The sequence below is a fragment of the Rhinatrema bivittatum genome, chromosome 4 (genome assembly GCF_901001135.1).
Source record: "Rhinatrema bivittatum chromosome 4, aRhiBiv1.1, whole genome shotgun sequence".
Classification (NCBI taxonomy): Eukaryota; Metazoa; Chordata; class Amphibia; order Gymnophiona; family Rhinatrematidae; genus Rhinatrema; species Rhinatrema bivittatum.
In genome coordinates, this window is record NC_042618.1 from 394,017,703 (window position 1) to 394,043,921 (window position 26,219).

At 42.3% G+C, this 26,219-nt stretch overlaps 1 protein-coding gene across 5 annotated transcripts in view; it reads left to right on the plus strand.

Annotated features, from left to right (window-relative positions):
* ATXN7 (ataxin 7) overlaps positions 1–26,219 on the plus strand; it is a 288,809-nt gene that overhangs the window by 246,651 nt on the left and 15,939 nt on the right. For 4 of the 5 annotated variants that reach the window (XM_029601018.1, XM_029601020.1, XM_029601019.1 and 1 more), the window contains 4 exons: positions 207–405; positions 2,151–2,272; positions 12,541–12,639; positions 12,922–13,876. In XM_029601018.1, the coding sequence (XP_029456878.1) occupies positions 207–405; positions 2,151–2,272; positions 12,541–12,639; positions 12,922–13,876 (1,375 nt within the window). The remainder of the gene's footprint in view (positions 1–206; positions 406–2,150; positions 2,273–12,540; positions 12,640–12,921; positions 13,877–26,219) is intronic. The other variant, XM_029601021.1, reaches the window with a different exon arrangement.

Sequence of the window (26,219 nt, forward strand, 5' to 3'; positions counted from 1 at the left end):
ATGACAATCTGTGCAGGCTGTACTGTAAACAGTGCATTTTTAACATTGGCATAGATGAATTATTTATAATCCTCATAAATATTTTTTTCACAGTTACCTGTTTTGTGTAACACAGTATCCATTGGTGCTGGTTACTTCTGGCTAAACATTGGTCTCATAGATAGGATAGTCCCTGCAACAATGTGATATGTTGTTTCTTCACTAAGGCCTGCTGGCTATCCAGCTCAGCACAATGGGAATGCTCCTAGTGACTCTCCTTCAGTTCATGAATCTCCACATGCTGTTGTGCCTGCCACGGAGCCGACGTCACGCTTATCTAGTGATGAGGGAGAAGGTGATGATAAAGAAGAACCCACTGACAAACTGGACTGTCATTATTCTGGTCATCATCCCCGGCCAGCAGCTGTAAGCATCAGGGCATGTTTTCTATAATCTTTAATTTTCATTTTTTCATATTTATGAATCGCTTTCCTACAATAAACACAAAGCAAGGTACAACAAAAGATAAACATACAAAAAATACAATAGAAATTTTCCTTATCACCAGAGGGTTTACAATCTAAAAGCTTCATTTATTAAGCATTTTTCCCATAGACACTGAATGAGAGAAAAGCCTTAGTAAATGAAGCCCTAAGTTTGTACCCTAGGCAATGGAGAGTAAATTTACTTGCGCAAGGTAAATTTAAATTTACCTTGGTAAATTTAGAAATACTTCACTTTCAATGCATATCCAGCATAACTCTCTGCTTCAACTGCAGGGGGAATGAAGAAATGTGGATCTATATACAGACAACAACCAACAAGGACTGAATTACATAGTCTGGGTAAACAAATAAGCATGGGTGTAGCTTGCTCATTGCGGCGGTTACTACCCCTAACTAATTAAGCTAGATATTTCACTTAGATGCAGCTCCAACACTGCTCTCTATATTAATGGTGGGGGTGGAAGGGAAATCGAACCAAAAGGTTACTAAGAACCAAGAGTAACATAAGTATGAGAAAAAAAAAAGTGTAAAACTTGCTGGGCAGACTGGATGGGCCGTTTGGTCTTCTTCTGCCGTCGTTTCTCTGTTTCTATAAGGTCACAAGGAGCAGCAGTGGGTTTTGAACCCTGGCTTCCCTGGTTCAAAGCCTTCTGCTCTAACCACAATACACATATAAAATATGAAAACAGATTTGTATATTCAAAAGATATGTCTGGCTAACTTTGGGGCTAGCCGGAATATCTTCAGGTTTTAAATTATCTCCCTACTGAGTGGGTAAATTTTGTTTGGGCAAATTATTGCCAGCACAAAATGTACCTCATAAACAGGGTGGTGCTGGAGGTGTTCCTCAGGCATGGTTAAACTTTAGTCAGTCACTACTGATATTTTGCACTGACTAGCTAAATTTACCTAGGTAAGTCTGTTTGAAAAATAGCTGCCCTAAAGTTACTTGGGATATATTCAGCAGTACTTTTACCCGGATAAGCAAAGCATATGCTGGAAAGTTCATGCTGTGATTTGAAAATGAAATCACTACACATTCTTTCTTTCTGCTGACCTACCCTTGCCCCTGTTTTCATTTACATTTTTAGGTTTTTTTTAATAAAGATTTTTTGGGGGGGGCCTAGTGCTGCTTATTCTTGTGTGGAGGGACTTTGGTTCCATTCCCAGCACAGATCATCCATTCCCTGATTCAGCCAGGGCTGGGAATGTTTTGGAGGCAACACTCACAACCCCTGTAGTCCATCATTGTGCAATGATGTCACCAAGTGTGGATGGATTTAGAACCTGTGATTGCAGGGCTCTGGAAGGAGCTCTGATGCATGGCCCCTGGCTGTGAATTGTTACCGCAACGACTGGACTAAAGTAAGTTGAGAGGGGATATAAAGGGAAGAATCCCTGGATAGCTGTGAATGAAAGCTCATGGCACCAGATCCCAGCTCAGTGTCCAATTTAATTGTAAGCTCAAAGGAGCAGGAGAAATCTTCTGAAAAAATGAATAAATAAATAAAGATGTATTTTTGAGATAGTGACTCCTGCTTTATAGCAGATGGCGAGAGATTCCTCTTTGTAATAAAAGTTTTATAAGAGAGACATTTGTATTTATATTTTTTCTTATTAAACACGATATAGTATAAGCGATGCTTTTTTTTTTGTCTGTTTTAGTGCTGCGCATTTGGTAGTCGGCAGATTGGAAGAGGTTACTATGTATTTGATAAGCGATGGGACCATATCCGATGTGCACTTAATTTCATGGTAGACAAGCATCTTAATTCACAGATGTGGAAGTAAGTTAAAGATGGCATATTTTTCTTTCATTTTCTTATCTTCAGGCTATATCTGTAAAGCACTTTTCTGTCTTCACCTAAGATTCATGTGGTAATTTTGTTCTCATTAGAAACTATTCTTTGTATTAAATATTTTAAAAAAGAAAACAAACTTGTTTCTATTTGGGAAATGTAGTTTTAATTGATGCTATTTCTAAATAAGCAATAGTTAAAAATTGTAAGTGTTACTGTTGAGCAGGATGGTGCTGCTCTAATATAACTTCTAAAATCATCTGAATGTTTGCTTTTGCAAGGTTGCATATATTTCAACCAAAATTCTCCATGGGACTCGAGCAACTGTCAAGACCAAACCAGCCCCTGTTTGTAGTGCTGTTTATTTATTAAATTTATTTTAAAATACTTGTATTCTGCCTATAGCAGAGCCCAGCTGTGATTCGTCCAGCTGTCCTAGGCGAATCACAAAAGAACATAGGCAATCCAAAGGACAAACAATAAGAACTAACGACAGTAAGTAATAACCGAAATAACATTGTTCAGCATATCACAACACAGGCATAAAATCTACCCCAACTGAAGTCAACTAAGCTAAGACTTCCAGAAACAAAAAAATCTTAAGTTTATTTCAAAAGATTATCCTCGTGTTTCTCTATGGCAGATAACCAACACGGTAATTAAACAGAGGGAAATCCTAACACAACTCTCTGATATCCTATAAGCTATATTACTTCACAGAGAGACAACATACATAATATAATTTATTATTTATTTAGAAAACACAAGGTATTCACCTATCTAAACATTTTAAAATCTAAACTTACACATTCAACCACCATTCACACACCAACATAAAAATTCTGTGTTACACAAACAATTCTGAATTACAATTAACCAATACACATCGTTATTATAATTTTAAGACAAAGATTTATTTTATATTGCTTGACTTATTTTGTATATCCTATCTTATTTTGTATATCCTATCCATGTCCATATCCATGTCCTATCCATGTCCTATCCATGTCCTGTCCTGGACAGGACATGGACAGGACATGGATAGGATATACAAAATAAGTCAAGCAATATAAAATAAATCTTTGTCTTAAAATTATAATAACGATGTGTATTGGTTAATTGTAATTCAGAATTGTTTGTGTAACACAGAATTTTTATGTTGGTGTGTGAATGGTGGTTGAATGTGTAAGTTTAGATTTTAAAATGTTTAGATAGGTGAATACCTTGTGTTTTCTAAATAAATAATAAATTATATTATGTATGTTGTCTCTCTGTGAAGTAATATAGCTCTCTATGGCAGATGACATTAAAGGAAAAATGAAGATGTTGAGCAATGTGACTATGTAGCTGTGACTGATATCCATTAAAATCCTATGGAAATTACCAAATTAAAAAAAAACACAAAACCTTCAACTGAAGTTATTATTGGGGTGCATAATAAAAAGACATTCAACTACTGCATATTTAAAAAGGGGCACTTCAATTTGCCCATAAAGAATACCTTGTATAAGCTATTTGTTGAAAAGTTTTGGAAGAGGGATTGTGTATAACTCAAATGTATTCTACCACAATCCAAAAATAACTATAATAAAGCAAACAGGTTATTTGAAGGAACATTTTCACTTCACCAGTCTGAAAACAAATGTTGCAGTTGTAGACCTCATATTCTTGGTTTTGTGTGGTTTTAATCTGTTTTTATTGAGCTGAGTTCAACTTATTTATGTCTATTTTGTCTGCGCCTCTGGATCATATGCCACAATTTGAGCTACACTTAGCCATCAGCTGTGGTTTACAATATTAAGTATCATGAAAATTGCTCCTGAACACATTTGTTTTCAAGCTGGATAAGGTGTTTACTTGTATCTACTAAAGACATAAATATTTAAATAGTTAACCATGTAAATGACTGAAATTTAAATGGTTAACTGTTTAAACAGTAGTTTCTTTGCATTCAGCTAGGTGGAGCCACAACCAGTGGGTTATGTACCTCTAACAGCAGATGGAGATGGAGCAAAGCTGACGTCTTGGTATATATACCTCTGCAATGACATCAGCCCACCAGTATTCTCCATCTCCAGCAGATGGTGGATGTGTATCTCCCTTCTGGGGATTGTGTTAAAACATTTTTAAATAAGGAGAAAAGAAGGAAGTTTATTGCCCTACTGTCCTGTGGTGATACCTTATATCCCTCCCTCAGTCGAGTTTCCTGAGGTGTTATCTTGGGATCCTTCCCTCACATGAGTGACTTTTGTCCGTTAGCTGGTTTTTGCTGTCATGGACTTATCTGTTAAAACAAAACAAAACAAAAAAAAAAAACAGCTGAAAGATAAGCAGGTGCAGGAAACTAAGCATGGCGGTGAAGGTATATGCCGTCTCCCCCTGCAGCCGGAGACCGACTCTGTACTCAGCCGGGACAGGTAAAGAGTAATTTAAAAATATAAAAATAAAAAGAGGGGGAGTTGATTTAGGGATTCCTCCGATCTCCGTGCATGGCGTGCCAATCTGATGTTCGTTCCCGCCTCTAGGTGAGCTTGAGGGACTCGGGAAGCTTGACGGGCTTAGATTGTTTTGCTGCATGGTAGGTCTCTGCGTCATTCGCATTCGACTGCCTTCTTCAGGTACGTCGATTCATGCTTACACACACGGCTATGCGTCTAGTTGTGTGCCTAGCTGGACGCTGAATTGGGCGCATAGGCTCGCCTAATTGGACACACAATGGTGCGCCTCAGGGTGCCTAGATGGGTGCTCAAATTGGGCGTCTACCTGGATAAGTGCATTAGGCACCCAATTTTTGAGCACCTATTTTTTTTTTTTTTACAAGCGCCTATTGTGAGCACAGCTGGGTGCACAGTTCTCAGACACTTGTTTAGAGCAGTGGTTCTCAACCTTTTTTCAGTCGGGACACACCTGACAGATGGTTCTCACATGCGTGACACAATGACCCATGATCGTCACGGGGCTAGATGTAAAAGTACAGTTTGCATCCACAGGAACCCCCCTGACCCACAATAATGGATGTAAAGCAGAATTATGACCTTCCCCATACAACTCACCCTACAAAAAAGATATTCTGGTTCTGGTGTCATCTCAGTAACAGCAATTCAAACTCCTTCTACTTCCAGGCTCAATAGCTCTACTTATGAAAAGACAACAGTTTACCACTAATGCATGTCCTCTTGAGAAAACACAACAAATAAGACTGATAAAATGCTTACATGCTAGTAAAATATCTCATCTCGGTACAGACACAGAACCGACCTAACATACTCCCAGGATTTATAGTAATGCACATAAACTAATCTGCACACAGTTACACTTGTATTATGGAATACACTCAAACAGGAGAAACTCTATCTATGAAAAGGCAACACTACAAATATTAAATCAGGTCCTAAAAACCAATACACCTCTTATTAGGAAAACAGAACTAGCAAGGAGCTATAGATCCCCACACAGAAATAATTGTAAAACTATACTAATAACATCCAACAATTAAAAACTCATAAAAACTATTAACAATTCTCCAAACACCAATAAAATATTTCAAAAAAAGCAGACACATCACATAATATTAAATAATTAGAATGGCAGTCAATCAAGAAAAATAAACTTAAAAAGCCACCTTTACTTACCTCCTCCAGCAGCTCTCCTACTCCTCTTCCATGCAGGCCGTAGCACACAGCAGAAGCAGCAGTAGAGGCTAAGCTCTATGCTCGTGGTCCTCTTCCTTAGTGCCCATGTCTCTCACACACACACCATACCAGTCATGCCCCCATGACCAGTTTATGTCTCTCACACACCAATCATCTCCCAAACAGTCTTTGACACACACACCAGTCACCTTCCTGAACAGTTTCTCTCATGCCATACACACACACAGGCTTCCCACTCCCGTGTTCTACTTACATATACGGGCTTCTCACTCTCATAATCACTTTCTCTGCTCACCCACACTCACCAGTCTCTCACTCCCATGCTTGTTCTCTCCACATGCACAGGCTTCTCATTCCCATAATCACTTTCTTTCTCTCACACATACACACAAACACACACCAGTCACCTGATCTCTCTCATGCATACACACACACAGGCTTCCCACTCCTATGTTCTCTTTCAGATATACAGGCTTCTCACTCCCATGCTGTGTCTCTCACACACCCAGGTTTCTCACTCCCATGCTCACTCTCTTCACATGCTCAGGCTTCTCATTCCCATAATCACTTTCTTTCTCTCTCTCTCACACACACACACACACACACACACACACAATCACACATACACACAGACACACACCAGTCATCTGATCTCTCTCATGCATGCACACACACACACACACAGGCTTCCCACTTCCATGTTCTGTCTTACATATTCAGGCTTCTCCCTCCCATGCTGTGTCTCACACACACCCAGGTTTCTCACTCCCATGCTCACTCTCTTCACATGATCAGGCTTCTCATTCCCATAATCACTTTATCTCTGTTACACACACATACACACACACACACACACACCAGTCTCTCTCTCATTTCCATGCTCGCTCTCCACTGCGCACAGGCTTCTCATTCCCTTAATCACATTCTTTCTCTCACATTCACACACACCAGTCTCTTTCTCTCACACACACAGTCACCTTACCAACCAGTCTCTCTCTCTCGCATGCACACACACAGGCTTCCCACTCCCATGCTTTCTCTCACATAATCAGGCTTCTCACTCCCATGCTTTCTTTCACACACACCCCCACAACACCAGGCTTCTTACTCCCATGCTTTCTCACATACCCAGATTTCTCACTTACATGCTTTTTCTCTTTCACACACACACACACACACACACACATCAGTCACATCTCTGACTGCTTCACACTCTCACATACACATCAGTCATCTCCTTGAACAGTCACTTTCATTGTCTCTCACATATACACATACATCAGCTCTCTGACCAGTTTCTCTCAATCACACACATGCTCTCAATCAAATACATTCTCTCACTTACACACTGGCTGGCTGCTTCTCTCTCTTTCTCTCACTCACTTCCTCTCCCCCCCCACCCGCCCCTCCCCGAGCACAAATGGTAGCTGCAGCAGCCTCCTCCTCGAGCCCCCGCAAGCCAAGAAAGAAGAATCCCATCGGCCACAGGAGGCTCAAGCTGCTGTCTCCTTTCTCGATTACCGGCTGCTTCAATTGCTCGGGGGCAGATGCTGCAGCCGCCGCTGCTACTTTATCACGCGGCACGGCTCTTTCTCCTTCCCGTGCACTGCGTATCACTTCCTGTTCCGGGTCACGGGGGGCGGGGGGCAGGCACGGGAAGAAGAAAAGGCCAGCCATGGGTGCCACAGCTTCTTTTAGCACTGCTGCCGTTCCCATTGGGCTTGAACGTGCTGATAGCCCGGCGGCAATGGCAGCAGGGAAGAAAGAGCAGCGGGAGAGACCGGGAGCACGTGAAACACCAGCCGGTGCTTGGCGACACACCGGTTGAGAAGCACTGGTTTAGAGTATGCTGTTAACTATGGTGCCAATAGCAAAGAAGCCTAAGTACCTTACCCTTTGTGCTGCTTGCCATATTTGGATATTTCAGTCTGGCGTCCCCTGTAACTTGTGTCAGCACTATTTGGAGGCTCAGGGAGACTTGTCTCCGTCTGATTTTGCCTAAGCCCAGTCCTTCCCAGCATGATGCAGGAATGGAAAAAGCGTTGCCAGAGGTTTTGCCTGGAATTGGGGTTCCTTTAACTGGTTTGTCAGCGGAGGAAGGTAGTTCAGTGGGCACAGGACTGATGCCCCCTGGTTTTGGCATGGACCCCTCTGCCTTTTCTTGGGTGGAATTTTTTCAAGGGCTGCAGTCTTTTCTTCAGGCACAGTCATTGGCCTTAGCCAATCTTAATTCAGGATCACAGGCTGCTTGTATTCCTGGGGCAGCGGGTAAGCATCGGAGTACATTGAGACCTGCTGCGAGTCATGCTGATAGGGACCCAGATGGCACAGATGATAAAGCTGATCCTTACTCCTTGGAGGATGGTGAAATTCCTCCGAGGCTGGAGCCATATAGAACTATGTTGCGTTTCTTTCATAGACATGAGTTACCAGCTCTGATTTCCCAGACATTGAAGATGCTGGGGGTATCAGAGGCTGATTCCATGTCTGAGCCCATTTTGATTTCTTTGCATAAAGCCTCCTGTTTCTTCCCTATTATTGAGGCTATTCAATAATTGATTGATCTTGAATGGAGCGCCCTGGAAAATAATTTTACAGGGGGGTGAACCTTGGAAGGGCTGTACCACCTGGATCCGGCTGCGAGAGAGCAATTGCGCTTTTGGAAAATGGATGTGCTGGTGTTTGCATCACCAAGAGGACAACTAGCCATGTGGAAGGGGGAGAGGCATTGAAGGATTTACAAGATAGAAGAATTGAGGCCATCCTTAAGCAGGCTTTTGAAGCGATGGCAATGAATTTGCAGACAGCTTCCTGTTGCTCCCTGATGGCTTGCTCTTGTTTATTTCTCTCCTAGGAGGTCGATGAATCTGATGTGAATTTCAGGATTGTGATAAAAACTGGCAGCCGCCTTTTTCGTGGATGCAGGTTGAGACATGGTCTAGAGGGGTGACTTCGGTAATAGCGGCCAGGCATCAGCTATGGCTCAGGAATTGGATGGCCAATACGATTTCAAAGTCTAATCTTACAAAATTGCCCTTTAAAGGATCACTCTTGTTTGGGAGTGAGCTGGAAAAATTGGCCAATAAATGGGGTGAGCAACAGGTTCCTCTGTTGCCAGAGGATAAGAAGCAGACGCCGCACTCCTTCGGCATGAGAGGTCGTGCTAGGGGTTTCAGATGCTTTCGACCCTACAGAGGGCCAGCTTCTCAGAGGACTTGGACTTTGGGTAGGTCTCAGTACTTTTGTCCCAGGCAGCCCAGAAGGCGTGCAGGCTCTAGTAGTAATCCCCCCCCACCCCCGAACCTCTCAATGAAGGTGAGCCGATCTACCCCCGGGATCAGGAGATAGGGGGTTGCCTCTCGGTGGTGGGTCAAGATCACGTCAGACCAGTGGGTCCTGGAGGTGATAAGAGATGGTTATGCTCTGGAGTTTCTCAGTGTTCCTTGGGACGTCTTCATGGTGTCTCCCTGTAACTCTGCAGAAGAGACAAGCAGTGGAGTGTACGTTGTCAAGGCTCCTCAGCCTGCAGGCTGTAGTTCCAGTGCCCAGGTCTCAAGAAAATATGTGCCGATGTTCCATTTATTTTGTTGTGTCCAAGAAAGAAGGCTCCTTTCGCCCCATCCTAGATCTCAAGGGGTGACTTGTTTTTGCATGGAGACCTTGCGCTCAGTGATAATGGCAGTACACTTGGGGGAATTTCTGACGTCTCTGGATTTGTATTCCCATCCGCCTGGAGCATCAACAGTTTCATCATTTTGCTGTTTTGGGGGCAACACTATCAGTTTCGAGTGCTGCCCTTTGGGCTGGCCACTGTGCCCAAAACCTTTTCCAAGGTTATGTTGGTGGTTGTGGCAATGTTGAGAAAGGATGGAATTCTGGTTCACCTGTACTTAGACAATTGGCTGATTCGGACCAAGAGTCTGGAAGACAACCTTCAAGTCTCATGCTAGGTTGGGTTGTGAACTTAGCCAAGAGCGATCTACAGCCATCTCAGACACTGGAGTATCTCGGGTGTTCAGTTTAACACGAAGCAAGGCAGGGTGATGGCGCAGCTGTGATTATTGACAGAAACAATACGCCTGATGGTGTGGTCCTATCTACAAGTGCTTGGATTGATGGCGGCCACTCTAGAGGTGGTTCCGTGGGCAAGGGCGCATATGCATCCTTTTTAGCACAACTTGCTGGCTCATTGGAGTCCTCAGTCTCAAGACTATTTGATTCTTCTTCACCTGCTGTTGGAGATCAGCATGCAGCTGCAGTTGGAAGCAAACCATTTAAGGAAGAGGGTTTCCCTGCGATCACCAGTCTGGCTAGTACTCACGATGGATGCAAGTCTCCAGGGTTGGGGGGCCCACTGTCAGGAGTTGATTTTTTATTTATTTAATTATTTAGATTTATATTCCGCTTTTTGCACTTTTTTCAGCACTTCAAAGCAGATTACATTTTGGCGCAAGAGCGCTGGAGTACAGAAGAGATTTTCTACAGCATCAATCAGCTGGAAGCCCAGGCAATCTGGTTGGCATGCTTACGATTTGTCAACCAATTGCAGGGTTGAGCAGTCTGGATAGTGTCAGACAATGCAACAATAATGGCTTACATCAATCATCAGGGAGGAACCAACAGCCAGCAAGTGTGGCAGGAAATAGTCCAACTCATGGAATGGGTAGAGGTACATCTTCAAGAGATCTCAGCCTTACACATTGCAAGAAAAGACAATGTAAGAGCCGACAGAGTCTGGATCCAGGAGAATGGGATTGTCGAACAAGGCGTTCCAGCTCATAATGGACCGCTAGGGCCTCCCGTTTCTAGATCTGCTAGCGACATCTCACAATGTGAAGGTTCCTTGCTGTTTCAATGGCAGGAGAGATTAAAAGTCATTTGGCATCGATGCCATCATGTAGGAGTGACCGGGTGACAAACTTCTATATGCCTTTCCTCCGTGGCCCATGTTGGGCAGAATGATTCAGAGGATCAAGAATCACACGAGGATGACGCTTCTGGTGGCACATGTTCACAGGGATCTGCTGCAGCAGGGGCCTGTTGCTCATGAAGATCAAACTCAATTTTGTCTTTCGGTATGGCCCTTGAGAGGGTTCAGATGCTGAAGCGTGGATATTCCACTGTGGTGATTGCCACCTTGCTACGAGTGAGAAGGTTTTCCACTTCCTTAGCCTACGTGAGGGTTTGGCAAGTGTTTGAGGCTTGGTGTGAGGATCAAGGGATTCTCCCTCATTCGGTTAAGATCCCACTCATTTTGGAATTTTTGCAGGATGGATTGAGAAAAGGGTTGGCCCTTAATTCATTGAGGGTACAGATGGCAGCTCTTGCCTGTTTCAGAAGTCAGGTGAACGGTGGACCCTTGTCAGTTCATCCAGATGTGGCTCTTTTCTTTAAAGGGGTAAAACATCTTCGTCCTCCCCTGCGGTTGCCAGTACCCTTGTGGAGTCTTAAGCTGGTTTTGGATTTCCTGGCGGGTCCCAACTTTCAACCACTGCGTAGCCTTTCCTTGAAGTTACTTACATTGAAAGCGGTGTTTATTGTGGCAATTTGTTCTGCACATAGAATCTCTGAAATGCAGGCATCGTCTTGATGGGAATCGTTTCTGCGAGTGGCTCCAGAGGCAATACAGTTGCGAACTGTTCTGTCATTTTTGCCAAAGGTAGTCTCGGATTTTCATTTGAATTGGTCAATTTCTCTGCCAACTTTGTACAGGTAGAGAGATGTGGATAATTATCGCCTGTTACGGTCCTTGGATGTCAAGAGGCATATGGAAAATGGACCGGCTGTCCATGGTGGGAGTAAGCTGGGTGAGTTGGCGCAGGCTACAATAGCCTGCTAGATTAAGGAGGTAGTCACGGTCGCTTATGTGGATGCTGAGCAGCCGTTGCCTAGTCAGGTTAGGGCTCATTCCCTTAGGGCTCAGGCAGTGTCATGGGCAGAGATTAGATTGCTGTCTCCCATCGAGATAGTATTACCGCCTTGATATGCAGACCCAGGAGGACGCAGCCTTCACATGGGAGGAATTGATCGGACCGAGGGCAGCCTCCCGCCCTATTGGTACATCCCACTGGCCATGGATCCACCTATCCGAATGCTAAAAAAGGAGAAGTTACTATTTACTTGACAATTTCCTTTTCTTTAAGGAGGATAGGTGGATCCATCTTCCCACCCTTGGTTGCTGGATGTTGGTACTGTTGTCCACCTGCATAGCTGCGTGTTCCAGGGGTTACTGGTAAGTGTCAATTCAGTCCCTAGACTAATGTTGTTACACTCCTTGTCTGAGCTCAGTGGTTTCCTGTTAGCTGAGTGCAGGAGTTGGTATCTGTTAATAATCAAGTTTTTGTTAGTTTGTCCACAGTTGACTTTTGCAGAGAATACTGGTGGGCTGATGTCAGTGCAGGGATATATATATACTGTGACGTCAGCTTTGCTCCATCTCCATCTGCTGGTAGAGGTGCATAACCCACCAATCCTCCTTAAAGAAAAGGAAATTATCAGGTAAGTAGTCATTTCTCTTTACAGTAGAGCCACCTGCAAATGCAAGCGGGGTTTCCTCACATACCCATATGCTCCTGTCTTCTCCTTTCACCTTCCCCCACCCAGGCACAACGTGTCCTTATGCTCCCTGGGCTTGCCTAACCTGCCCCAACATAGGGAACTACACATCACGCCAGGAAAGAGAAACCTGGAAGTCAGCTGCAGGTAACTTAAACCTGTTCCTGGCTTTCCGCATTAGCATCGGCAAATATTTAATGGTTAAAGAACTCAACAATTAGATGTTACTTACTATTTAATCGTTTATTCATTTAACATTTGTATTTATTAGGAATATAAAACAATATTAGGAAAATAACATTTGGCAATGGACAAAGCATGAAATTTTTTGTGACTAATTCAGGAGTTATAAACTCATCTTCTACTGTGAATTGAAAGTGTATCTCTGCACATTAAACATAACCAGTAACCTGCTTTTTGTTTTTGTAGAAAAATTCCTCTGGCATCCAGTAACTCAGCATTGATGCAGGCTCCACATCGGACCAGCTCAAACTCAATGCCTATGTCACAGTTTAGCGTCAGTGCAACAAGTTTCCTTTCACCCACTACATGTATATCATCGCCAGTGCTGATTTCTCCTTCCTGCACATCTCTTGATAGTAAGGTACTATCATATGGAACTACACTAAATACCCATCCTGCTGCTTTGGGTGCAATGGATCCTATCTGTAGTATGCAATCAAGACAAGTGTCTCCATCCCCTGCAACACCTTCAGTGCTTTCTTCTGTCCCATCACCCATGTCCAGCAAACCTCAGAAACCGAAATCCAGCAAGTCTTTAAAACCTAAGGAATCTTCTGCTAGCAGCCTGAACTGTAACAGTACCAGTAGCAATGTTAGCAGTGGCAGCTCAGGAAAGAAACAGAAAAATAGCTCCCCGCTGCTAGCACATTCTTCTTCTCATTCCACAGAGTCTGTTAGGAAAAACTGTGTGGTGAACTCTGGGACCTCCTATCATTCATCAATGACATCTTTGTCCCACAGCTGGCACAGCAGTGGCCTCAACTGCATGAATAATAAAGCTAACTCTGTGAGTCTCAAACCTGACCAATCAGGGAGGGGCCCTCCTACTGGAAGCCCTGCAGAATCAATTAAGCGAATGAGTGTGGTGATGAACAGTAGCGATTCCACTCTGTCATTAGGACCTTTTGTTCATCAGACAAGTGAGCAAACTGTAAATTCACACAGCAGTTTTTCACATTCGCATGTTTCCCTAGACAAATTTATAGGAAAGAAGCGGAAATGTTCATCTGGTTCCAGTAGCATAAACAGCAGCAGTAAATCCAGTAAGATTGCCAAAGTGCCAACGGTGAATAATCATACGAAACATGCCAGTGCAATCCCAGGGACGCAAGGATTGGCAAACAGTTCTCTACTTCATCAGGTAAGAATTATCAGGGCAGCATTTAAAAAAATGAGCTGAGTGAGTAAAGTAACCTATATATATATATATATATATATATATATATATATTTACATAAATATATTTTAAATGATAGTGACTAAACCACCATTATCTCTAGAACAGGCATTTTGGAAGGAAGTCTTTGTAAGCATAAGGTTAATCGTAAAACATTTGGTTCCCTTATGACACTAGGTCTGGCCAGTTCTGTGCCTTTAATTCACCATTTCAACACAGTCACCATTTCAACATAGTCAGTGAATCAGCTGTGTTCAGAGCCCTGTTATAAAGCACTATCCAACCTCTAGAATTAAAAATAACTTTTTAGATAAGTTTTTTTCCCCCTGTTCTTGGCTTTGTTCTGGTTCTCTATTAAGCTGTATCTGACTCATCTTTTTCAAAATTGTTCTTTCTGCCCTAAAAAATGTACACGCTTGCACATTTTAATATAGCCATGTTTTTAAAATAATCTGTGATAAAATACTACTTTAAAGAACTATTGATGTGTCTATAAATACTTTAAAATGTATTGTACCGTGACATGAGTCAGGTTTCACTTTTGGTCTGTATTCACAATCCCTTGTTTATTTCAAAGGATTTTTGTACCTTACTATTGCTCTGTGCCTGCTGCTTAATTGCTTTGCACTTCAGAATCTTCTGACAGCATAACTTCTTCAGAATGCTTTTCCTGAATTATCATTATTTCTTTTGTCTTTAACTTTAATGAGAGCACCTAAAAGCTATGCAGTACTGAAAAGTTTTTAGCACTTCATTTCCGACTTTCAGACGTTACTTTGGAATAATTGAAATGCTGCTTATGATGCTAGACATCCTCCAGAGCAGCAAATATTTTATTTTAACAGAATACTGTAATTTTCAGGGCATGGCATGCAGCTGAAAGTTTGCTTCCTCTGCAGGGAGGAAGGATACTCTAAATCCCCTGCAGACAATATCATGGAACTGTGGATCCCATAGCTCCTTTCTGATACCAGCAGGAAACAAATTATACAGGAAATTAATTTTTCATGATTATCTGCTTGTTTGAAGAATGAATGACATTATGGTGTGCATGGTTGCATGTTAGCTTATCCTAGTTTTGGTTGCTTCTTTAAGCTTCAGAAAGGGAAAAGGAGCAATTAATGTAGATCCAATAGCATGAGGCAGCCTTTGGCATCAGAGAGAGGATACTGGAGGACAGAAGAATCAGTCTGGACTCCAACCTTTCTCACAAAAGGATATTTTTATTATTTACAGAAAGCAAAAGGTAGTAGCAGCCTACTTACCTCAGCAGTTTTTGTCTCAAAAGTTAGGATATTCAGAGAAACAAAATCTTTGCATACTGTCTGGTGCTTCCTCCTCCCCTCTTGGGCCAGAGTATTTATTCTCCCCCACAAGAGAGCTGGGTTTTAAGTTGGACCAGACTAAATGCCTAGTCCTCACCTTTTAAAGTTTTGGGGGTGTTTTAGAGCATACACCCCTTTATATACCAAAACCTTCCCTCCTTCCCCTTCTCAGCTCAACCTTCTTGGTTTGAGCACCTGCCTGCACAAGGGATATGTCCGAGGAAAGAAAATCTGCATTCCCAATGTCTTTCCTGGCCCTGTGTTATATGCTGAAAGTGAAGGGCTGGAGGGCTAAAAACCAGTGCGTCATCCTGATGTTTGTCTCCTTAATTCTCTGATGCACATCAGAGATTGGTGTGAATTTGCAGAGCAGCTTCTCATGTGTTGAGCAGCATTTCTCCCTGGGCTGTACCTTTCTACTAATTAAGGCCATCAGATGTTCCTGGCCTTCTTTTTCTTGGGCTAAAATTGCTCTCAAGTCCACCTCCAAAGCATCTGTCTAGACAGTGAAGAGCCTATTGAAGATAATTCTAAACAGAGTATCTTCTTCAATCCATGGAAGGCCTCTTCTGCTTCCTTGGACCAACTGACCTTCTCCAGGGCCTTGTTTTATAAAAGATAAGTAAGAAGTATAGCATTTTCCACGAAGTTTGGAATAAACCTCCATTAGTAACAGATGAGGCTTCTATTTTCCAAGGCTTCCTCTTTCCTAGAGAGTAGCCCAAATAATGCCCAGTGTATACATTTCTTGAGTCCAACCTTATGCAGGCTTGTGAGCTCTGCCTGTAGTTGATTTAAATGAGTTCTCCAGTCCCCACTACAGATTATGATGATGTCCAGGTATGCAGCAGCATAGCTGTTTGAGGGTGCAGGAGGTGGTCAGCAAAGTGCTGGAATGTGGCAGGTACTCCATGCAATCCAAATGGGAAGATGGTAAATTGGAACAGTCTTCTGGAAACATAGAAGGTAATCTTCTCCTTTTTTGCAGTAATGAAGGGTACCTGCCAATATCTTTTTGTCAGCTCCAACATGGATATAAGCAGGACGGCCCCAGCTTTTCAATAAGTCTGTCCAGTTGGAGTATCTGATATGCTTCCACTACAGAAGCAGAGGCTGCAATTGGGTTTAGGAACTAGCATGATAGGAGAGGACCAATCACTGCTGGATTCTTCAGTCACACTGAGCTGGAGTATCTCCTTCATCCTATCCTCCACAGCACAATGCTTGACTTCAGGGATCCAGTATAGCTGCTATCAGACCATCGTCCTTGGGTGTGTAATAATGTCATAACAAGCTATTTGAGTCCATCCCAGCATACTGGAAAAGATATCTTTATTTTGGTTCACCAGTTGGTCTATATCCATCTTCTGTGAGGGGAAGAGCTCATTTCCAGAAGGAACTCGTAGTGGCCCTGGGCCATTGTAATTTCTGGGCTTAAGTCTTCTTCCTGAACAAGGCTGTAGGTTGATGGGACCCACTTCTTTAAAAGTTATACATGGAAGATCTGGACAGTCTTCTGTTTGTCTGGCTGAGCTACCTTGCAATCTAATAAACCGACCACTTTGACCTTATAAGAGTCCTGCCAGCAGACTAACAATTTGCTCTAGGAAGATAATAGCAATGCTAAGATGCAGTCTCTTGTCTGGAAGACCTGCTGGACAGAAGACCGATTATCCTACCAAGCTTGGATAAATTTGGCCTTCTCTAAATATAGATGGGCATCTGCTCCTGCCTTCTTCAATCTCTCCTGCATCCGGATCACTTACTCGACTAGGTTCTGTCCTGAGCATGGTTTCTCGTCCTAGATTTTCTGGACCACATCTAGGTCATCTTCATGCAGTAATTCACACAGAGAGAAGCTAGTTGAGCCTAGGGGAATTTCTTGGGTCGCAAAAAATATGTAGGGTAGCAACAGGTCCTAGCTTTTTTTGTCTTCTGTGATGAACTTTCTCAGCATTTCCTTGTTAAAGCATTGCAAGAGCTTGTCAGGTTGTGGGTGGCAGACCAAAGTCTGGAGAGTTTTCACTCCCTGTAAGGCATAAACTTGCTGCATTATTCTGGACAATACCTACTTAGGCAATCCGATCTTTGAGAATACCTCAATCAAGGCAATATATACCTCAATATGGGTCTTCATATTTCGTAGGGGTACAAACTCTGAATAATGGGTAATATAGTCCAGAATAACTGGCATCTTAGAGACCTTGTGTAAAGAGGATAACCAATGGAACAGTACTATATTGGGGTATAAATTATATCACTGTGATAGGGTGGATTAACTTGGTGGGGTGATGCTTTATGTTAGGGATAGCATAGAGTCCAACAGGATAAAGATCCTGCAGAATATCTTTTGAAGATATTTGGTTAAGTGGTAGGTTATCGGGTCACTTAAGGCTGAATAATGTTAGACCTTAACCAGACATATTCAAAAGCTGCTGGTTAGGTTTAAAGTAGAATCTTTATGGGTAGTGAAGGGGAAGAGTACAGCGGTGGGGCTATACTACTGTTCTCCTGGCCAAAATGAACAGAAGAACAATGAAATGCTAACAGAAATTAGGGACGCTAACAAAATAGGCAGCAGTCATTTATTTATTTATTTATTTATTTATTTATTTAGAAGAGTCTTCTATACCGATATTAGTAGGGACATCATATCGGTTTACAGCGAAACTATAGAATGGAAATTACAAAAAACAGGGAAATGGGGGAGTAATAATGGGAGATTTCAATTACCCCTCTATTGATTGGATAATTTTACTTCCCTAGAATGTCATATCAGGACATGCTAGGGAAGTAAAATTGTTAGATGAAATAAATGATTCACAGTGCAGTTGGTCCAGGAACCAATGAGAGAGGGAGCCATTTTAGACCTAATTCGTAATGGAAATCAGGATTTGGTGGGAGAAGTAACAGTGATCATAGTAAATCAAATTTGAATTAATGATCAGAGGGAGAGGATATTAAGTAAATCTACAGCTGTTGCATTAAGCTTTCAAAGGGGAGATTTTGATCAAATTAGAAAAAAACTGAAAGGTGCAGCTACAAAAGTTGAGCATTTATATCGGGCATGGATGTTGTTTAAAATACTATTATGGAAGCCCAGACCAGATGTATTCCATGCATTAAAAAAGGTGGAAGAAAGGCCAAAGACTGCCTACATGGTTAAAAGACAAGGTGAAAGAGGCTACTTTAGCCAGAAGATCTTTCAAAAATTGGAAAAAGGATCCATTTGAAGAAAATAGAAAAAAGCATAAGCATTGGCAAGTTAGATGTAAAACATTGATAAGGCAGGCTAAGAGAGAATTTGAAAAGAAGCTGGCCATTGAGGCAAAAACTCTTAATAAAAACTTTTTAAAATATATCTGAAGCAAGAAGCCTGTGAAGGAATTAGTTGGACCGTTAGACGATCAAGGGGTTAAGGAGCATTTAGGGAAGATAAGGCCATTGTGGAAAGAGTAAATTAATTCTGTGCTTCAGTGTTTACTGAAGAGGATGTTGGGGAGCTACCCATGCCAGAAATAGTATTCAGTGTAGATAATTCTCAAGAACTAAAACAATTTATGGTGAATCTGGAAGATATAAAAAAGGCAGATTGACAAACTAAAGAGTGGCAAATCGCCCAAACCAGATTTGTATACTTTACACTCAAGAAGTGTGAAAGAACTAAAAAATGAAATTGCAGATCTATTTCTAGTAATTTGTAAGTTATCATTAAAATCGTCCATTGTTCCTAAAGATTGGAGGATTGCCGACATAACCCCAATCTTTAAAAAAGGCTCCAGGGGTGATCCAGTGAGTTTGATTTCAGCGCCCAGAAAAATTGTGGAAACTATTCTAAAGAGGAAAGACCACAGAACATATAGAAAAGCATGATTTAATGGGACACAGCCAGCATGAATTTACACAAAGGAAGTCTTACCTTATCAATCTGCTATATTTTTGTGAAGGTGTTAATAAACATGTAGATAAAGGTGAGCTGGTGGATATTGTATATTTGGATTTCAGAAGGTGTTTGACAAAGTCCTTCATGAAAGACTCCTGAGAAAATTAAAATGCCATGGGATAGGAGGCAATTGTAGATTGCAAACTGGTTAAAAGATAGGAAAACCAAAGTAGGACTAAATGGTCAGTTTTCTCAGTGGAGAAAAGTAAACAGTGGAGTACCTCAGAGGTCTGTACTAGGACTGGTGCTTTTTAATATATTCAAAAGTGATCATATTTACAGATAACACAAAACTGTTCAGAGTTGTCACAAGGAGATTATGATAAATTGTTGGAGGACTAAAGTAATGTGCAAGTAGTCTTGGCTTGCTGTAGGAAAGATTAGCCTGGACTCTGGCCTTTTCTCCATAGACTCGGCTTTATTTACAATGCAGCAAAACAATAATAGAAACGGTCTGCGTACCTCAGCAGTTCTAATTTCAAAAGTTATAGCAATAGGTCAGCATTGTAGTAGGAGCTGCCTTCTCCTCATTCTGGGGCCTCTTTGTTCCTGCTGAGCCAAGTTTCTTATCACCCTGCTAATGGAAACAACCTGGGAACAGAATTCCTTTCCTGTGTTGCTTAAGGTGGACTGGGCCAGATACTGGAGCTGGTCCTTTAAGGTATTTTGGGGATTTCTACTATACACTCTGTCACAAGGACCTTGCGAGACTGGAAGACTGGCCATCCAAATGGCAGATGAAATTTAATGTGGACAAGTGAAAAGTGATGCACAAAGGGAAAAGTAACCCACCACTGTAGTTACACAATATTAGGGTCCATATTACCACCCAGAAAAAAGATCTGGGCATCATAGTGGTCAAAAAAGCAAACAGAATATTAGGAATTATTAGGAAAGGAATGGAAAATAAAACGGAGAATGTCATAATACCTCTGTATCACTCTATGGTGAGATTGCAGTTCAGTTGATGCATCTCAAAAGGTATAAGGAAGGGCGACCAAAATGATAAAGGGGATGGAATGGCTCCCCTATGAAGAAAGGCTAAAAAGGTTAGGGCTGTTCAGTTTGGAAAAGACAACTGAGTGGAGAATATGATAGAGGTCTATAAAATGATGAGTGGAATAGAATGGATAAACGTGAATCAGATATTTACTCTTTCAAAAAAAATCAAACACTAGGGGGTCACGCCATGAATTTTGCAAGTAGCACATTGAAATATTCTTTTTTACAAAATGCACAATTAAGCTCTGGAATTCATTGCCAAGGATGGCAGCATAGCTAGGTTTAAAAAAGATTTGGACGAGTTCCTGGAGAAATCTATAAACTGTTATTAACAAAGTAGTCTTGGGAAAAGCCACTATTTATCACCGAGCTTTAGAGGCATGGGATCTTTTACTGTTTGGGATCTTGCCAGATACTTGTGCCCTGGATTGGCCTCTGTTGGAAACAGGATATTGAGCTTGATTTACCATCAATCTGACCCAGTATGGCTAATCTTATGTTCTAAGAGATATATATATATATATATATATTTCTGCGGGTGGACCTCTCCAATGGTCCCATCAAATCCATAGCAGTTCTCTCAAAGGGGATCTCGGTGATGGGCAATGGAACCAGGGAAACTGTTCAAACCCTGACTGATTTGGTTAGCTGGCATGTAGGACAGGACTGAACTTGTCTATACAAGCTGGGACAGGATTTTCTCCCAAGTCTTCTCTTCCGCTGACTGGCCTCTTAGGGTGGTGGCTGTGAACTAACTGAAGCACTTTTGGGGGATAGAGCTGGGGCACTAGTTGTTACTGGTTAAGTTGCTCTTGTAGCATTTATTGCTGGACCCACTGGCCCTGTACAACAGTCTGCAGCTGTCCCTGTTTGAGTGCCTGGAGTAAGCACTCCATGCTGACTTAGCAAGTGCTCAAGAGTAGCAGGTACCTCTCTGTTCCCTGAGGCCTACAGTTCTTGCACAATGACAGGAAGAAAAAAAACTCTTCTTTAAAAAAAAAATAAATCCTAGCCTGCCCAGCTTAAAATTCTCTCTATCTGGGCAGGACTAGGCTGATTAGCATTCAACTCTTGGGGATGTCTCTGCAACCAGGCCCAGAAGCCAAAAGTTATAGCGTGGGTCCCTGGTCTATGGTGGGGCTTAGACCAGCAAATCTCACTGCTGCAAAACATATGTAATAGCATGGGACAGTCCTTGGCTTCAGGGAGAGTGCTGGAGAACAGAAGAATCAGTCTGGACTCCATCCTTTCTCACAAAAGAATGCTTTTATTAATTACGTAAAGAAAAAAGTAATAGCAGCCTGCTTACCTAAGCAGTTTGTGTCTCAAAAGATAGTGTATTCAGACATACCGGGGCTGATCTTCAAAGGCATTTAGCTGGATAACTTATAAGTTATTGAGCTAAATGCCAGCTTTTCAATATTTCCTTCATATATCAAGTTAAAGTTTAGTCTGATAACTTATTACCCATCTAAAATTTAGCTGGAGGATTTAAGTTATCTGGCTAACTTAGCTGATTTTTAACTGTTTCCTGTTAAGTTAGCCTGATAACTTTAGACCTGCCTCAGAGCAGGTCTAAAGTTATCCAGCCCTGTGTCTCCAGATAACCTGCCACTTAACCAGATATCTTTTGAAGATATCTATTTAAGTAGCACTTCTATGGTAAAAAAAAAAAAAAATTGCAGGCCCAGGTTTGCAGTATGATGTGATCCCTGATGCTTCTAGTGTTGCTGTAGGCTGCCATACTGAAAGCATAAACTGTCGGTGAAACTGTCCAGTGGCTGGGCTGGACAGTTAGGCTGACATCTTAGGAAAGGAATGGGCCTGCAGACGGGCACAGTTCAGGTACTGGGTGGGTGGGAGGGCTTGGGGAGAGGAGGGGATGGGTCATGTGAGGGAATAGAGAGCAAAAAGCCCATTTTTTTTTTTTTACTCTTTTTACCAAGGAGGGAGAAGGAATGAGTGGAGGGCTGATGGCAAAATTAACTTTAGTACCCTTTTGGAAGGGTTTGGGGGGTCCCAGCCAGCAGAGGTTTTCAAGATTTATAGTTGGGGATGTGGGAATCATGCCAAGATGCGGTTAAATGTTTTTATTTTTATTTTTTACCATAGGAGTGCCACTTAGCCGGATATGTTTTGAAGATATTTGGTAAGTGGCAGGTTATCCAGCCACACAAGGACAGTAGGACATTTATCCTTGTAGCCAGATAACTTATCTACCCACCAGCTTACTGAATATTAAGCCCACAAAGTCTTTGCGTACTGTCTGGTGTTTCTTCCTCCCCTCCTTGGGCCTTCCTGGAAGGAAGCTGAATTCCAAATCTGGCTGGGTTTTAAGGTAGCCCAGACTAGATTCCTGGTTCTGGCCTATTTTGCATTGATAAGCAGATTGAATTAGTCTTCATATATGGGTGATGTTATCTGGTGGCACGAAACAGATTAGTCTCTCCAAGCTAGTAGAGCTTCGAGTTTTCCTGAGCTGCCTCAGTCATTTTTCATCCAAGCACAAGCATGGATGAGTACTTAGTCTCTCCTTTCAAATTTTATTTCAGGTTCTTAAAACTTCTTAAATTTGATTTTATTCTTCAGTTTTTCAATTAGTAGTTGCCTCGCTGCTTCTGCAGGACCCACAACTGCACTATTCAGTGCTACATTTAAAAAAAAATGTTTCTTAGGGTCCTGCTTCCTCAACATGTCGGGCCAGAAGAAGGGGACGGTGAATGGATTAAAAAATTGCATCTCTGGCAAGGTAATATCCCTCACTGATGGCCATGAGCTCTTCTATCAATGTCTTGGGCTGGAGCATGAACAGAAAAATTGTAAGACCTGTGGATAGATGTCCTGTGGGTCTAATGTTCCAGGGCAATTCACACTGAGGAGCTGATAAATCTCTTCAGAATTGCAGCAGGCCTCTTCCCACAGTAAGAACATAAGAAATTGCCATGCTGGGTCAGACCAAGGGTCCATCAAGTCCAGCATCCTGTTTCCAACAGAGGCCAAAACCAGGCCACAAGAACCTGGCAATTACCCAAACACTAAGAAGAACCCATGCTACTGATGCAATTAATAGCAGTGGCTATTCCCTAAGGGGCAGATTTTAAATACTTGCGCGAGCGCGTACTTTTGTTTGTGCAGCAGGCGCGAACAAAAGTACGCTGGATTTTATAAGATACGCGCGCAGCCGCACGTATCTTATAAAATCCGGGGTCGGCGCAAGCAAGGGGGTGCACATTTGTGCAACCTGCGCGCGCCGAGCCCAGCGCGGCCTGCCTGTTCCCTCCGAGGCCGCTCCGATTTCGGAGCGGCCTCGGAGGGAACTTTTCTTCGCCCTCCCCCCACCTTCCCCTCCCTTCCCCTACCTAACCCACCCCCCCCAGCCCTATCTAAACCCCCCCCTACCTTTGTCAGCAAAGTTACACCTGCTGGCCGGCAGCCCCGCTCCGTCCTCTGGTCCCGGGGGCTGGTCTGGAGGCCTCGACCACGCCCCTGGGCCGGCGCCACGCCCCTGGGCCCGCCCCCAAAACCCCTGGGCCCGCCCCCGAAACGCCGCGTTGTTTCGGGAACTTCCCCGGACATGCCCCCTCCCTCCCCTTTTCGAAAGCCCCGGGACTTATGCGTGCCGGCGGCCTATGCAAAATAGGCCGCCGGCGTGCGCGGGCCTTTCAAAATCCGCCCCTAAGTATAATTGATTAATAGCCATTAATGGACTTCTCCTCCAAGAACTTATCCAAACCTTTTTTGAACCCAGCTACACTAACTGCACTAACCACATCCTCTGGCAACAAATTCCAGAGCTTTATTGTGCATTGAGTGAAAAAGAATTTTCCCCGATTAGTCTTAAATGTGCTACTTGCTAACTTCATGGAATGCCCCCTAGTCCTTCTATTATTCGAAAGTGTAAATAACAGAGTCACATCTACTCGTTCAAGACCTCTCATGATCTTAAAGACCTCTATCATATCCCCCCTCAGCCAACTCTTCTCCAAGCTGAACAGCCCTAACCTCTTCAGCCTTTCCTCATAGGAGAGCTGTTCCATCCCCTTTATCATTTTGGTTGCCCTTCTCTGTACCTTCTCCATCACAACTATATCTTTTTTGAGATGCGGCGACCAGAATTGTACACAGTATTCAAGGTGCGGTCTCACCATGGAGCAATACAGAGGCATTATGACATTTTCCGTTCTATTAACCATTCCCTTCCTAATAATTCCTAATATTCTATTTGCTTTTTTGACTGCTGCAGCACACTGAGCTGACATTTTTAAAGTATTATCCACTATGATGCCTAGATCTTTTTCCTGGGTGGTAGCTCCTAAGATGGAACCTAACATTGTGTAACTACAGCAAGAGTTATTTTTCCCTATATTGCAACACCTTGCACTTGTCCACATTAAATTTCATCTGCCATTTGGATGCCCAATCTTCCAGTCTTGCAAGGTCCTCCTGTAATATATCACAGTCTGCTTGTGATTTAACTACTCTGAATAATTTTGTATCATCCGCAAATTTGATAACCTCACTCATCGTATTCATTTCCAGATCATTTATATATATATTGAAAAGCACCGGTCCTAGTACAGATCCCTGAGGCACTCCACTGTTTACCCTTTTCCACTGAGAAAATTGACCATTTAATCCCACTCTCTGTTTCCTGTCTTTTGGACAGTTTGTAATCCACGAAAGGACATCGCCTCCTATCCCATGACTTTTTAGTTTTCGTAGAAGCCTCTCATGAGGGACTTTGTCAAACGCCTTCTGAAAATCCAAATACACTACATCTACCGGTTCACCTTTATCCACATGTTTATTAACACCTTCAAAAAAATGAAGCAGATTTGTTAGGCAAGACTTCCCTTGGGTAAATCCATGTTGACTGTGTCCCATTAAACCATGTTTTTCTATATGCTCTACGGTTTTGATCTTGAGAATAGTTTCCACTATGTTTCCCGGCACTGAAGTCAGGCTCACTGGTCTATAGTTACCTGGATCGCCCCTGGAACCTTTTTTAAATATTGGGGTTACATTGGCCATCCTCCAGTCTTCAGGTACAATGGATGATTTTAATGATAGGTTACAAATTTTAACTAACAGATGAGAAATTTCATTTTTTAGTTCCTTCAGAACCCTAGGATGCATACCCATCCGGTCCAGGTGATTTGCTACTCTTTAGTTTATCAATCTAGCTTACTACATCTTCCAGGTTCACAGTGATTTCTTTCAGTTCATCTGACTCATCACCTCTGAAAACCATCTCCAGAACTGGTATCTCCCCAACATCCTCATTAGTAAACATGGAGGCAAAGAATTCATTTAGTCTTTCTGCAATGGCTTTATCTTCCCTAAGAGCCCCTGTAACCCCTCTGTCATCTAATGGTCCAACCAACTCCCTCACAGGTTTCTTGCTTTGGATATATTTTAAAAAGTTTTTATTATGAGTTTTTGCCTCTATGGCCAACTTCATTTCAAATTCTCTCTTTGCCTGTCTTATCAATGTTTTACACTTACCTTGACAATGCTAATGTTTTATCCTATTTTCTTCAGATGGATCCTTCTTCCAATTTTTGAAGGATGTTTTTTTGGCTAAAATAGCCTCTTTCACCTCACCTTTTAACCATGACTGTAATCGTTTTGCCTTCCTTCTACCTTTCTTAATGCGTGGAATACATATGGACTGCGCCTCTAGGATTATATTTTTAAACAATGTCCAAGCCTGTTGAACACTTTTAACCTTTGCAGCTGCACCTTTCAGTTTTTTTCTAACTATTTTCCTCATTTTATCAAAGTTTCCCTTTTTAAAATTGTGTTAGAGCTGCAGATTTACTTATTGTCCCCCTTCCAGTTATTAGTTTAAATTTGATCATGTTATGATCACTGTTGCCAAGTGGCCCCACCACCGTTACTTCTCTCACCAAATCTTGCGTTCCATTAAGAATTACATCTAAAATAGCTCCCTCTCTTGTTGGTTCCTGAACCAATTACTCCATGAAACAATCATTTATTACATCCAGGAACTTTATGTCTCTAGCAAGTCCTGATG